General features: G+C 48.1%; 1 protein-coding gene across 1 annotated transcript; it reads left to right on the top strand.

Moving 5' to 3' along the window:
- The first annotated feature begins 277 nt into the window (after nt 1–277).
- On the top strand, nt 278–12,236 carry fj (four-jointed box kinase). The gene has a single exon (XM_050191737.2). The coding sequence runs from the start codon at nt 848–850 to the stop codon at nt 2,069–2,071; it is 1,224 nt and encodes a 407-aa protein (XP_050047694.1). The 5' UTR covers nt 278–847; the 3' UTR covers nt 2,072–12,236.
- The last annotated feature ends 3,554 nt before the right edge of the window (nt 12,237–15,790 follow it).

Genomic DNA, 15,790 nt, shown 5'->3' with positions numbered 1-15,790 from the left:
CCCGCAACCCCCCCTGGTCGGATCACCCTTCTGAATGACGTATACAACTCCCCCCGGAGGGAGGAGACTCGCTGCGAGAGACAAGCCCCAACGCCACCCCCCCTCTTCTTCGAGCAAGGGCGCTGCCGGCTAAAGAACTTGCCGGCCGGCCGCCGAGCGCTTTTCCAACCGCGCGCATACCCTCTCCCCCCCTCCCTCCCTGACCGGCGTGGCTGCCCGGCCTGGCTGCGAGAGCGTGCAGAGCGGCCCGTGCAGCGCCCGCGAGTAGACAGCTTCGTACGCGCTACGGCACGCTCCACGCGGTCCCCCGACGTGTGCCTTACCCCTCCGCGCAGTGGTGGTGTACGGCCAGTTGCTGTCGATGCGGCGGCGCGCGGCGGCGGTGTCGGTCGCTCCACTTCAGTCGAGGGCCGAGGTATAAAGGCGCCCCCACGCCCAGTGCGGGCCGTCAGTCAGCCGTGTGACTCGGTGGCGGATAGTGCCCGGAAGACATGTCATCCCGGCGGCGGTGGACCGACGCGCCAGCCACCACCCACGCGCAGACGAGTCGACCGGCCCCGGGCATTGCCGCACATCGCGCGATCCGGTGCGTCCACCAGTGTTGTGCGTCGGCAGTTTGTGCTTCGTCCGTGGTGCAGTGCCGTCGTCGTTGACGAATCTCGACGTCGGGGGGCGGGCTCCTTCGCAATCCTGGGGATGCTCTCCGACATTGGTTGTTGCTGCTGATCGACGTGAGCACGTGCTGCCATGCGCGGCGAGCCCCGGCCTTTCGGCAATCGGCTGCTTCGGTCCGCTATCCGTCTGCTGTGAGCGAGCGCGGACACTTCTTCTCCGGCAGCGGGGACCCATGGATGCAGCCATGCGTTGGCGCAGGACTTGGCTGGCCACCGCGGGCCTCGCCTTCTGCCTCGGCATGACCGTCGGCCTGCTGCTCCCTTTGAGGGAGCTGGCTCGCAGCGGCAACAACAGCAGCAGCAAGGCGGAGGCCGGCTCGCAGCATGAGCGGCCGGGCAATGCGTCTTCCAGCGGCCCCCCTCCGCCGCCGACGGGGAGCGCCGCCGCAGCTTCCCGTGCGCTCAACGGATCGGACCTGTCGCTGCTGCCTCGCCGCTCCGAGAAGGGCACGGTGCGAGGAATTTTCTGGGCGGGACCCGCGGAGCGACTGGTCGCCGCGGGCTCTCTGGCCAGCGAAGAGGACGTGTCTCGGTGGCGGGCCACCGCCAGGAGATCGACCGTCCGCGCCGTGTACGAAGGATGCGGCCGCATGCAGAACAGGCTTATCGTGTTCGACACCGGTGTGCTCAGCTGCGCCCGCTATCGCCAGAACAACGACCAGATTCAGGGCGAACTCTTCTCCTTCTACTTGTCCCGTGAGCTGGGCATTCGGAATCTGCCGTCCGCGCTGCTGACCCGGGCCGCCGGTCGGAGCTGGGATCCCGTGCGGTCGAGCCTCGAGCTGGCCCAATGGCGTTCGGACAGACCGGTGGTGCTCACGAAATTTGTGGACGACTTGGTGCCTACCTTCATTCCGGAGGAATTCCGGTCGCCGACCACTCGTCGGCTGCATCCGCCCGACGTCGTTAACAAGACGCAGAAGGAGATCCGAGACCTCATCCAGTGGTCGGACTTGATCGTCTTCGACTACCTCACCGCGAACCTGGACCGCATCGTCAACAACATGTTCAACCTGCAGTGGAATCCGGACATGATGAACGCCCCCGCGCACAACCTGGTCCGGCAAAAGACCACGGGCCTCCTCGTGTTCCTGGACAACGAGTCCGGGCTCGTGCACGGCTACAGGCTGCTGGACAAGTACGAAGTATTCCATCGATCCCTCCTGGACTCCCTTTGTGTATTTAGGAAGGGCACGGCCGATGCCGTCGCCAGACTCACCCGTGACAGGGACATAGGCCGAAGACTGTACAGTGCTTTTAACAGCAGTGACCCCGGCATGGATAATTACCTGCCTTTCCTGCCGGAGCGCAGTGTCAAGATCCTCAACAAGCGGCTGGCCCAGGTGAACGCACAGATACGCAGGTGCATGGATAAGTACGGCCATGTTCTACGGTAGACCCTTCGACGACCTTTAGGCAGAGGACAATGGTACGTTGTTGGACGACTCGCAGGGGGTGAGTTGTTACGTGTGGCAAAACATGTTCGCTCTTGTGATACGTACGCAACGCCATGCCGGAGTGAGTGTTGCTATGGCGCTGTGCGAGCGGTCTCCAAAGATGCGTCTCGGCCCAGGCAGCGCACGGATAGTCAAGGTGTGTTCTGACTTCCTCGTTGGTATACGTCCCGCGGCTAGCGTGGCGAGACGCAGGAAATTTGGAACTCTTTCTGTTGTACGTAGCAGGGCCTGTACTGGCAGCGGCATGAGACAATCGGATCGGGATTACATGACCCTCGCTGCAGCTGTAGACCAAACTCTTGTTTATACGTATCTACTGTAGAATGTTGCAAACGTCGGACGTGCTCTGAGGGCAGCAGCACCCGAGAACTTACATATGTACTTGTTAGGTAATTTATTAAGTGTTTCCTCCTTTTATTTTGTGTCTGCCACGTCTAGCGAGAGGTCAATGGCAGGAGGTTTGTTGCTGCACGATGACTGGGCAGTAGATAATTACCTGGTGCGTTTTCGAGACTTGGAATGTTACTGGTTCACTAGTACCTTCTTGAAAGCCGGCTCACTCCGCCCGGTCTCCACAGTTGAGAATTTTGAGAGGGAGCAAAACTTGTTATTTAATGTTTGCAACAGAACAATCTTCGTTGCTCACATCACGCTGAGCGAGAATCAAATTCGCGCTACACGTGGTCTTGTTACAAATTTGATTCTGATATTTTTCCGGAACAATATGAAAATAGATTTCTGACCACCTGTGGGACTAGTGGGCTCCACAGTTTTGCAATATATCGCTCAAGTATTGCCACTGAGTGCTTGCAAATACATACAACTTCCGCATTTGGATATCTCGCGCGGCTGTATTGTCAGCCCTAAGAAGAAAAACAAAAACTCATAATTTTACGAAGCCTTCAAGCGAGTCTTCATTCTTTGAAAAGAGAAAAGATCGCAAGTTCTTTACGAAACATGATGGAACAAATGCCAAAGATTTCTATAACGTCAACTTTTATCGCACGATCCCAATCGCCTATTCAGGCTCACTGGACTAGCAAAGTATTCTGCACGTTGTGAAATGCTTAAGTGCCACATTACCGAACTATTTCTCGTGGTTATTGTATTGCTTGTTTGAAAGAAATTAACCAGAAAAAAGAAAGGACGCAATCGAAGCAACCAGGTGTTTCAGTTATCAACGCTTCCGACCTCCTTCAAGGAAAGAGCGAAAGCGCCGACGTAATAGCAACAGCACCGCCATCACATAGGTGTTTCAATTGATAACGGTGTCCACTCCTTGCGCGGGAAGAAAACAAAATTGAACTGTGGTCACGATGCCCGCATCGTCCAATCGGAGAGGGTATCAGCACCCTCGCCACCCCGTACCACAAATAGATAAGTCAGAAGAGCTCACGAACTCCTAAACAGTTCTCACACTCGGTCAATAGCTCAATCAACGCGCATATCTTTAGAGAACTGTGTTACTCGCTCAAGTATTCGTGCCGAGCAACGAGTGCCTCATCGCCGGCGCGTTCGCAGCCGGCCTGCATCGTTTCCTCAAACAGAGATCACCACCGAAAGGCTAGGGAAAAAAAACATCTTCCCACTCCCATAGCACAGCGGTGAAATGCCGACACGCACGCCCAGAGCGCGGTGTTAAAAGCTAACGAGGAAGGCGCGCAAGGTACCACGGAGGAGCAAGCTCAAGTCAAAGAGTCGTGCACCGGCACACACGCCCCACTCAGTGTACAGCTTTTCTTCTTCCTCCTTTTTTTCTCCCTTTATTACAACGCTTTCTTTTCCTCTTCGTGCTCCCGACGTTCCTGGTAGCGAGTTCGTTAACGCTATACCACCACGGAAAAATAGTTGCGACGAGGAGCCAGAACAAAGAAGAAGAGGGTTGAGAGGTTGACTCCTCGGAAATGGTCCCGTCTTGGAGAGAGTCGAAGGAGAGGGCTCGGGGGCGAGGAAAAGGAAGGGGGGGGGGTTGCTCGCCCGCCCCTTAATGAGGATTTCATGGCGATAGCCACCCGTCCGTGCGTCCTGGCTCGAACGTACGCTTGCACGAGAGAAGCGGCACCCTTCCGGACGAACAGCCCAAACAGGTCGCTCACGACGCGCACCTCTGCAACGCAACGGTGATGTGCACGCACGCAGCCGTGGTGCCGTGACCCGCGTCTCGTTATCAATTACCAGTGTTTGCCCGCCGTGCGTGGCCCGGCACTCGCACCCCCCTCCTACCCCAACACAACCTTCCTGTACGCCTCCCCCCCCCCTCACTCCCTGCGTCTCTCCTGCCTCTCCATCCCCGCCAATCGGCACTCTCACGACGTAGCTACCGTTGTGCCACGATGGTCACGACCTGGCGCTTAACACGCACGCAATCAACCCCCGATGCCGCGCCCGTTCCTCAGTCCCGTTTTTCGACGCCGTCTCGAGACTCGTGTCGGTCCTTCGGGAGATGCACGGAGCCGGCGTGCGCACGTGAGATATGGACGTACGCACGTAAAGACCAACGATTCGCCGTAATGGAGAGTCACACCAACGAGTCATCTAAGAAATTTTTCCCTCGTCAGTCATTCTGTCGTCGGACCTCAATAGGTACCAGGAGGTTCTAGCACTCCCAGCGGCCGTCTTTCGTAGCCGTCCTTCACAGCTGTCTTTTCGGCGAGTCGTCCAACGAGTGGGAGGATGGTTCTGACAAAAGACGTGCATTGAAGAACACGTTCTTTAGCACAAATCGATACGCGAAGGGCAAATAACTTATTGGTACGTGCAATACATGAAAGCATGAAGTGTGAGCGTTTTTGGATTCCGAATTAGTGCTAATGTTACAAACGCAGATGAGCTGGGAAAAAAGAGCAATGGATGCATTCGGGTAGTTTCGGAATTGCTCGAGTTTGAATTTATGCTGCTGGTACGGGAAAACATGCCCGCCACATCGCGCAACTCATTGTGCCCGACAACAGTGTCCATTAGGTTTCCAGTGTTTGTTCCGCAATGGTCCACACAATTTCTCTCGCGACATTTCGATCATTGGCTACTTGGTACTTGGTCATTTAGAACGGAAGCAACTCTAACAGCCGAAGCAACCATGTTTTTGACGACTCGACCGACAGATCGAAGGGCTTCAAAGCACGTGTGCTTACTACTTCGAGCGTGACACAGGTGCGGAAAAACTATTCCACGCGTCATGTGAGCATTCTTACCAACAAACGCGTCTAAGTCACGTACAGCTGTTCTGTCAGGTTTTCGAAAGATTTTTAACCTTCCGAGCCATCTTCCCGATCCGACGACCGAGGGATAGCGTTTGATAGCTTAAGCAATGAAGGTCATCGGTATGAAAGCACTCGTTGGCTGGTAAAATGCAAGTTAACGGGCCTTGATTTTCTAACCTAATTGGAATTCTCAAAGATTTGAAGAGTGTTTAGGCGGTGAATGAAGGAGGAGTATTTTTGCGCTGCAATGAAAGGTGAATTTTCATAGATATTCAACACGGCACTGTTTCACCCAGAAAAAGAAGAAAGTTTCCGATGTATCTCTGGTATGGCGTATGTTGTTGCGAGTAAATCCGTCAATATCTTGCTTTCAGTTTTTAGGTGCCGCTTGTCGAACCTTCTGTCTAACACTTCATTCCTACGAATTAACCACATTGCCGGATATTTTTTTTTTACCTGGATGGTACATTACAACCCAGAAATAAAGGCAAAGTAAATACAGAAAGGTAGCATAGGATATGATATCGATTCTTGTGGGTACCAATGAAATGTGACTATTGCCAGCACTATGCAGTGACAAAACAGCGACATTTCGATACATGCCCGGACGTTCCTAACGATTACTTCGGCTAAAGATGTTTCGTGCATCTGCGTTTGGAAACTACATTTTTTAGACAGCGTAACATGGTAAATTCCTGTACCTAGTTGTTTATTGATGATATACCTGCCAATGAACCGACAGTCAAATGGATAGTACGCCTTCTCGACTTCAAAACTTACACTGAATTCGTTTCTGTCATGTCTGTCGCTCACAACATGTGCGTGATGTTGCACAGGGGCCAACCAACAATATCAAGTGTTTGTCTAAAAATATCATTGAACTTTGTCATTACAAAGGCAGCCTTTAAAATATCATAAGGGCTCTTGCAGCAATTTATTCCGCAATACACGTCCTGTTGCAGCAGATAATTACGTACAGACTTCAGTGCACTAGCCAACTTTTCATATGTTAAAACATTTTATGAGGCGGCATTTTTTTTAAAATACAGATGAAAGGACGAAAGATAAGATCCTGCCATACCTGCTACCAGCTCGTTGGCGTTAAATGGTTGAGTTCGTATCGATATGCTTGCGATGAGACACCATGGTTTCTGCTCGGTCGAAGATGTTGCTGTAAACTTATTCCCTGCTCTCAAAATCCTATATCAACAGTGAAAACTGAATTATAAAAGTTGTAATTAACACATTGAGAAATACGTTTTCAAGAGCACGCGTATCAAGTAAAGACGATGCAAGGAGTAGGAGCGAAAGAAACCCTGCTTAAGGAGCATTCCTGTAGCGGACGTTGTCGTCTCATAGAACTCGACGTCATAATTGTGAGGTATTACATGGAGCTACAACCCAGGCGAAGTTTAAATCCGTTTGAAAATGTTGCGGCAGCAGATGGCTTGACCTTGTGCAATGTAGTTTGGGAATGGACGTTAATCGGTGCATGGCCCGCTGTCATTTGCTTGTTCAGTGCCACTGTGTATGGTGGCAGGTAAAGCGTTTTGTGTGGATCCTGTGTGAAACCGGATCACATCTCCGAGCGAACCTCGCGCTATAATTCTTTCACTTCAATTCTCCCTCTCTAATTTTCGCATCGTTCCACGAAGGCTTAAATGCTAGACTTAATTTCACAGAATTGAAGCATAAGCTCACTCACTTTCTTACGCATCGTCCAGGAAGTAAACGGTACGAAATTACTTCATGCTATTGCTTCCGCAAAGAAAATGCATGCTTTTGGTGCTGGAAAGTACGGGATTCAGTCTTACCGTCTCAGCACACACCTGTTACGTATTACCTTAGGCAGGAGAAGTTGCTTTACGACTAACAATGCTTCGTTTGACAACCAACGGAGGAAACAATGAAGCGCGCAGAAGGCGGTTTGGCGCAAAGCAGGTTTTTTTTTTTTTGCCCTCTCTGCGATTGTACTTGACGCAACATCAATTAACCCAACAAAGCAAAAAAAGAAATTGTAGATATGTGAAGTAACTTTATGTCACATGAAATTGTTATGAGTGCTGAAAAACGAAGGGCTCTTCAGTTAGTCCCTGAGGACAAGCCTAAACGCTCACATTACATCGCTTCAGCTCTCCCGAAGGAGGATTCTCACCAACATATGCACTTAAGTTTTGCTTGAGTCCACAAACCCAAAAAGCGACGAAGAGCTAGTTCCGAGGGAAGGGTCGAAGGAGGAATGTCGTCGATAAGAAACCCTGTGGCCGCAAAGCATGCAGTAGGAGGGCTTCTAGATTTTAGCTTACAGAGGTCCGCGATGCCTCAATAGATATATTACTAGAGACATAAGTACATACATAAATAGATATATAGGCGGAGAAAAGGTAAGGAGGGGGAAGTTAGTGATACTAGGCATTGTCATATTAGCTACCCACACTTATGAAGCGAGAGAGAGAGTGCAATAAAAAGAGACAGGAGCTGAGGTTGATTACTCGCGTTAGACAAGCCACGGCGTCCGTGCGGTCGGACGTTTAGGTGCGTCGCCTTCCCAGGCACGCGCTGTGCAGACGTCACACATACGTCACGGGGGAAGGCAAGGCGATCGTTACGCGGACGGGGACCCGTCACCGTGGCTACAGCGAGCAAGAGGGCTTCTTCCCAAACAAGCTCGCGCGACTCCAGACGCGGAAGAGCGTCCAGTCGTAAAAACCGCAACCGTCCGCAGGGCGCGTCGCCGAGATCCCTCGCCGGCTCATAAACAACCGCAAAATACCGCGATCGTCATCTTTACAGCCCCGGAAAGAGTGAAAGAGAACGCGCAGAGCATGTACCGCTCGCTGTGTATCACCGACTGGACGGTAGCGCCTGCGGAAGGCGTTAGCGGAAAGCGCTTAGAGAGACGCTAAAGAGGAATATTAAGTTAAGCTGCCTAAGGAGTTACGCTTCTGCGCTAGAACAAAGTGGTAACTCTCACTTTGAAGGGAGGGCGAGTGCCGCGATGCACGGAAGCGAAAGATGGCTGGAGGTACCTTTGAAAACTTCGCCCCGGCACGCTGTGATGTCATGAAGTTTGAATTGAAAACGGTCGTTGGGGTCCAGTTTAACACCTTGTTGATAGTCAGTAATACATTTCATCCGGAAGGAACCAAATATTTGGCCTAGTAAGTTCTACAGAGATGAAAGCAAGTAAAATAAAGGTTGCAAATCCGAGACATCAGGCTGACGTACCAGCGCTGCGGTTCCTCCGCCAAATTGAAGCACCCCCGTTCTTCTTTTTTTAACAGCTAGTGATCAACTTGAGTCCCGGCAAGCAAATGAAAACTGAGAATTTTAAAAGAGTGTTTGCTATTGCAAATTCATTTAGTGTTGTTCTGCAATGTATATCATAATGCACTCGTTGGTGTGGCTCTCATACAGTCTCACACGTGACCCTGTCAGAGCACAAGCTTTACGCTGCCATTTCACAACCAGCCGCGCGAATCAGCTGTCCTAATTAACGACTCTTCGACGAGTAGCGTTAACCCCATCTACCCTCCACGCTAGTCCGTCACTAGCTGACCGTGCTTCACCGGGGGTGGATTGTTCGTTTGCGTGCGCGCGCGCGCGCGTGTGTTCCAACTCAGCAAGAATTGAGACGTTTGTGGAGCGGTAGAATTAATGGCGTCCCTCTCAGAAGAACCCGCAGCGGCATCGCCAGCACCGTCCATCGTAGTCCGCATACCACTCTAACGTTTTTCTTTCTCGCTTTTTCTTTCCTTGCTTCAGCAACGCCGTTGCTTCTTTCCGAAGATTCGTTCGTTTGTTTTTTTTTCAACCGCCTCTGCTTCGCTTTGTTGTTTCGTTGTTTCCTCCTTTTCGCATTCCTGGTCCCCCTCTCGGCCGCCGTGGCTGGTCGAAGGCAGCCGTCATGACCCCTCGTGGAGCCGGGCTCATTTAGTACGTTCCCGGCAAGGCCTTCAATTGTCCCGCTCTCCCCTATTTCCTCCTCAGCTTTCCCCCGTTTCATTTGTTCAAACGCTTCGCATTGATCGCTTTCGAGGGCAAGCGGCGCCTGCGCAGCTTTGGGGTGCTAATCGTTTCGGTGTCCACCCGGGCCGCCTGTGCTTGTTTCCCACTGCCTTCACCATTCAGTTCATTACTTTCTTTTCTCGCCTCTGCGCGCTTCTCCGGCGCACCTTGTTCTTTCGCATGCCGTTGAGACACATGGGGCTGATGCTAAACGCAAAGAGCGGGAGGGCCGTCTGTTTGTGACATTCTTTCTCCGTGCGTGTCTTTGTGAGTGCCGGTAGTTCAAGCCTCACTGCACTAAGGGATACGTATTTTTTTTTTTTTTTGTCGAATGGAATCGAATCGTGTCGATCTGTATTTGCCGCTGCTTGTAAAAGCCGGTGGTCAGGCCTCACTACGTTAGGTTCCCTCAGATCGCATCAGATTGTGTCAAGCTTTATTTTGGCATTAGCAATCGCATTGTTCCGTTAAATCAGATCACATTGTGACGAGCTCTATGTGACGTCGTGAGTGCTCAACACAAGAGCGGAGAAAAAAAAAACTCAGACGCAAGCGCAGACAAAAAAAAAGAAAAAAAAACCACCGAACAAGGAATGCCTTGAGCGGGCCTGTGGCCACTACAGCAAAAGATTTGAACTTAGTTAAAAAAAAAAAAAAACATTTGGGGGGAACCAGCAGGAGTAGTACGTCTGCCAAAAACAAAGATAATAATTACGCAGATCCAACGCAAAGCTTTGTATATGCGTGAAGCATTGGAACAGACGACCTGTCTCACCATCGGACACGCGATTATTTTTTTTTTTTTTTCAAGTCTTAGCTATTCGGCAAGACTGAAGGATCACCCAGAATCACCAGACAGGGAAGTCCAGAAGAGCTCGCATAGAAGGCTTCGCTTTAATACGCAAACACAGCTGGTAACCGTTATGCTGGTGTAATGAGACGTACTGAATACAAAAGCGAGAAATCGCGATATTTGCAGCATATATTTTAGGAAGACAACAGCTCATAGCGGTAGGAGAAACATCATGTCGCTCCACATTATGTGACACGATAGCGCGCAGGATATTTTCGGGCTGTAAGACTTCGGCTACTGTTTCGTATTGGAATGTACAGTTTGAAGGCTGATGGGGCTTTTTTTATTGAGTATATTGAAATTTTCGTTACGAGGTACGTTGACGAGCATCCGTATTGCTGAAACTCTGTCGAAAGCCATTCTCATCAAACTTACACCACGAATGCAGTGAATATTTGAGGCGTTTTAATTACCGGCTCTCTTTGGCTAAACACCTTGGTGGACGACCAAATGAATTAAAAGGAATTCTTGTATTTATGGCGCTGTGCATTTGTTGTTACAATATAGGCGCACAGTTTTTCAGCTTGATAGAAAATTTCTTCACCTGGTTGCTCAGAACAGTAGTTCTTGTTTGATGTATAGGACATGCAGACCTAAAATTACAAAAAGAAAATGTGACATTTGTCTGACGACCAGTAGTGGTATGCGATTCCAGAAAAAAATTTTATCTCGTGCATTTCGCGCCGTGCAATAATATATAAAACTCGCAATTACACTTCAATATAACAAACACGAACGGCCATATTGAAATGATGATCAAAATTGTCGAAGGAATTGTATTTGTGGAGTCTCGGCATCCTACTGAATGTGAAAAACTGCTTTTGAATCAGTTTTGACTGGACTTCAGATAAGGATGCGTTTAGTTGTTCCAAGCACTCAGTGTTATACTTCTGTTGATTTGTCATTGCTTATTTTGAAGGTGCGATTGAAACCCACGCACCAGGGACATTCTCTCTCTTTTTTATTTCTTAAAACAGATTGGTGATTTTGTTCTCGAACTGTTGTGGAGCAATTTTTATACTTCTTGTGGCAGGACCTGTGAGCACCTGAATGTCTAACTTTGTGATCGTGACTTACCTTTCCCGCACGCCCACTCGCTAATTCCTATAGAATATACGTTCTCTCCAGCTGTTATTATGGTACGGGCGACGTTAGTTCCTTGATTCACCTATGTGCGTTATCGTGGATGACAAAAGAAAAGTTTGCATTGGTTCAATAAATCTTGTAACATAGGCACTTTTATTCATCGCAGTAGTATAAAACATGTCGGTTTCACACCGTTTAAATTTTTTTACGCTATTGGTCTGCACTCTATTGATTGACTGAATGATTTACTTGTATGAAGCTTAAAATATTGAAAAGTGACATGTTGCCAGTTTCTTTAAGACCTTTCAGTAAGGCGAAGTCATCACTCTAGTAAGAAAAGTTACCATGACTTCACTTTGTCTGTTTTGTTTCGTGTGTGGCGTAATGGAACCGTTGAACGTTTCCTGTACAGACGCAAAATCAGTAGCATTTTGGTGTCTTCCGTAATAAACGTCGTATTAAGCCCTCATAAAGGTTTAAGACGGCGCTGAACCAGCAGGACACCGATCGACTGGCTAAGAAGGCGACTGTGGAGACCTCTAGCGACTCACTAAGAGTTAGCACTGTGCATTGTTGTTTGCAAAGCAGCATCGGCTGAAACGAACCTGTATACGTATTTTCCTGTGGTCGCGAATCGGTTCTTGCAAGGCTGACACCACGGGAGAAAAATGTGCTAGTCCCTGTACATAACTTCAGGTCTCGTGGTGTTCAGTCCTTGCATGAACAATTGTTCCTCTTTACGTGCTTGCTTGGTATCACGAAGTGTGCTTGCCCCAAAGTGCGCATGCAACGCCGGATGTGACGTAAAAGAAAAATATTGTTCACAAGGGTGTGTGCTTATCCTGTGTAATTTATACCGTGAACTGTTGTAAAAAAAAAAAGTACGCGAGATTTTTTTTCTTTGCCTAAATTATATGTAAATATGATAAAACAAAATAAAAGCATCGTTTTTACAAGACATATTGCGCAGTGATACCTTCATTTCCTCTTGTCGGCGTGCAACTTGCGCACTTGAGGAGTTTTAGATGGCTGCTCCGCGATATGGAGAAGTTTAGGGAATCGTTCAGTTGACACGTCTTGGAGATGTTAGTACGGATCCTAACTAGCTGTACTTCCGGAACCGAAGAGTTGGCATTTGAAGAAAGTGCCAGAAGCCCAAGAGGAGTAGAAAAGCGATCAAAATACAGACATATAGCAGTAGCTAGAAAAAAATTAATAACGGACAATGAAAAAAAGGTATGCGAACTCTCAGGCACCGGCAGTGGGTATAACAAACACAAATGTCTTTATGTCAGCAACACAATGTATTCAAAGGTTATTGCACTCTTCGAAAGAAACCACTGTGTGCTCTAAGGTTATCGCACTATTCGAAAGGAACCACTGTGCACATTTTCGCTGACAGCATTTCTTACTAAGACACTAAGTCTGCGATCACAGGGTCGCGAATCTTGTAACCAGTTGTGAACCTAGAGTCGTGTGCTTGTGTCTGTCGCTTTACGCTGGCGATACGGCTTACAAACTCAATGCAGCTATTTAGAGTGTATACACTGATTGTGGACAGCATCACAACAAACAGTATGTGCTTTAGGTGGTGCCACTTCTGTTAGAAAACTCCAAAAATAGGTCGCAAGAGAACCACGGGGATGGAACGGTACAACACAAACTTTGTGCTGCAGGTTTGCCTGATTATCAGCAGTTGATTCCACCGATTGTGCTGGTTTTTTTGTGCATCTGCTGTTTGAGTTTACTGCTCTTTGCATTTTGATGGCATCCTTCTTTGTGTGGAAGCAAGTCAGCTGCTCTAGTTTGAATATTTGCTCAATGATGTGAACGTCCTTCGTGAAGATTTCGTTTCCGAGGAGCACCAAGTGTCTCGTACCCGTGGCGTCTTCGATTCACGCGCGATTTATCACAAAAGCGATTGTTGCGACAATCGGCGTAATAACTTCCTCCTCGTCGGACGGAATGATATCCCGGAAATGAGGCTGCCATTTCCAGGGCCGCCGGATTGTAATTAATAATTTACAAATACCTCTTCAATGATTAATAACGACCAAGACGTAAAATAGAACCGGCACAAAGAACTCCGCGGGCTCATTAATCTTAATGAGCTCATTCGGTGCCCCTTTTATAATTTAGCGCGGCCATAATTCTCTAGAAACTCATTCTAGCATTTCATTTTGTTCTTATAGCTGCTGTAACCGATTGCCGCGCGTTTTTTATTGCTGTGAAGCAGGTAATGCAAAACAATTTGCTCATCATACAACGTGAACAATGAAGTCGAGAACGGTGCGGAACGCAAAATAGGAAGCGCACGGAGAATAGTGCATACGTTGCTCGGCATCTGAACCAAAGTAGCATCACTGCAGTGAATGAAACAAGCTTTTGTCCAGCCATTACGGCGCCGCTATGCCGATGGCGATTGCGCGACGTTTGATCACGTGAAGTAGATGGACGAGCATTTACGAGCAGCGATGGCGACGCTGTTAAGAGAGAACCCGGTGAATTGGGTAGCCTGAAATAATGCTTCAGTAAGCGTAATAAGAAATCTTGAACTGCGTGAGACCACAGACAGTTCCGCTGATATGGAGGCTACGTCGTAGGCATAGCGTCGGTGGCCAGCATGAAGTTATTGGTCGCACTGTTGATGGAGAGTGCACTAGAAAAAATTCACACTGATAACGGTGAAAATTTGTCCCAGGACGAAAAGCGTTTCTCTGACGGGCTCTTTTCTTCTCCAGAGTTCTGTACATGCCGACTATGTTCTCAAGCCCAGACAGCTATCAGCTATAACAGCACGCAGCGTTTATGAAAAGAAAAAAATGCAACACGCCTGCAAAATAAAACAATGCCGTGCAAGATTTATGACTGCTTTCTGGGCCGAAATCTTAACCAGGAAGATGTAAAAAAAATCCGAAGACTTTTATGCTTTATGCAATGAAATTTCATTGGTAAAGTACCATAATTTTGTGATTTAGTTGCAGATGAAGTAAGCGTGCAGTGTTTCTTCGTTAAAACACGTTTCACTTTTACGTTTTAATAGCGCAAAACAAAAGTCTTCGTGGACAATACGCGTTTGATCAGTTGTGTCGCGTTTCCAACAAACATTAGCTGTGACATGTCATGGTGAAAGGCGGCCGCGTTCCGATGTGGGCCCCGTGAAAAAGAGCCCGCAATCTAAGGCTTCTCTTGTGTGCTCTAATGAGGTACTATTTATTAGCTTTGCGACCGCTAGGTTACGAGTGTACTTCAATATGAAATGATCGCACATCACTAGGCACTACGGAGCATGAGAAGTAGCACTCGTATAAATGCAATACCCCCGTTCGCCAAATTTACAAACGCAAAATAATTCGAGGGGTTTTCGTAGTCATGCAAAGGTGAGCTAAAATTTTTTTTTCTAACACGAGCTTACCTTCTACTGGTATTTTCTAGCGTGATCTTAAGGACAGTTCTAGCGGAACGGATTTTTTACTTTCCTGTTTCTGAAGCGTTTTCATAAGGCGAGCACCAGTCATCGAGCAAGCTTACCGGATATTTATTGTTTGTTCTAACACTGTGTAAGTGTTTCGAAGCAATTGATAAATGCGGAGTTGTCTTTAAATAAGGGAAGGCTTTCGCAGCTTCAAAGGTAAATATTTAGAGGGAACAACAACAAGAAGACCTACATGGTGTCCTGTAGTTTCAAAATATTTGCGAAATTCAAAGGACGTAATTCGTACCGGGTGGCTTATGATGAATGGTGGCGAAAACGTGATTGGTGCTTGTGCCGATACATGTAATTGTTTAACATAAAATAACTGAAAATGCTGATGACAAAAGCGCAGAAGCGTATACAGTTCTTAAGAAAACCTCAGCTGTCACCGTAATTTAAGAAGTTGCAAGAGATCACCAATTTCCTAGCATAAGTTGCGGTGCTGCAGCAGAACTTGTAAGAAATGCTACAATGGCTTAGAAACACTTAATTCCAGGCGCGTTAGATTTGTATAACCCGCCTTATATTGTACATACATAGGGCCTTAGAGTAGAACAGCTCCATGAGTTGCCGGATTTCTGTATTAGTACTGCATGTTAGCAGGAAACATGGCGGCATACATTTCTAACTTGTCGTCATAGATTCGGAATTGTTACCGCGCTCTGCTTCACGGACTCAGAAAACCGGAAGGCTTTCGGCTAATCTCTTGCTACAATGTTCCAGCGATAAAAGATGTCCGTTTTCATGATTTCACTGTCATTTCGAACGTTACTGACATCACCCGAGACGGGTAGTCGCAAAAATGAGATGTCATGTCAGTCGGTATGCTCAAGCGCCAAATTGATTCCTTTTTTTTTTTCAGAAAGATAGCCAAACCAAATTATTGGTTTCAGACACCTTGCGAGCCGTTGTTTAACGCTTTATTTTATTGTAACGGTCAGGAGGAAGTGGGAATACTACAAACACTTTACTTAAAATGCTTGCTCATGTGGCATTTGAGTTGGTAGCCATAGATGACTCGTTTCTCCAAAGACCCT

This window comes from Dermacentor andersoni, chromosome 10, assembly GCF_023375885.2.
Source record: "Dermacentor andersoni chromosome 10, qqDerAnde1_hic_scaffold, whole genome shotgun sequence".
In the NCBI taxonomy this organism is placed as follows: domain Eukaryota; kingdom Metazoa; phylum Arthropoda; class Arachnida; order Ixodida; family Ixodidae; genus Dermacentor; species Dermacentor andersoni.
The sequence above is the reverse complement of the archived record's forward strand: the minus strand, read 5'-3'. Positions and strand labels throughout refer to the sequence as shown.

Coding starts and splice junctions, on each gene's coding strand:
- fj (XM_050191737.2), top strand. CDS start 848: ATGGATGCAGCCATGCGTTGGCGCAGGACTTGGCTGGCCACCGCGGGC.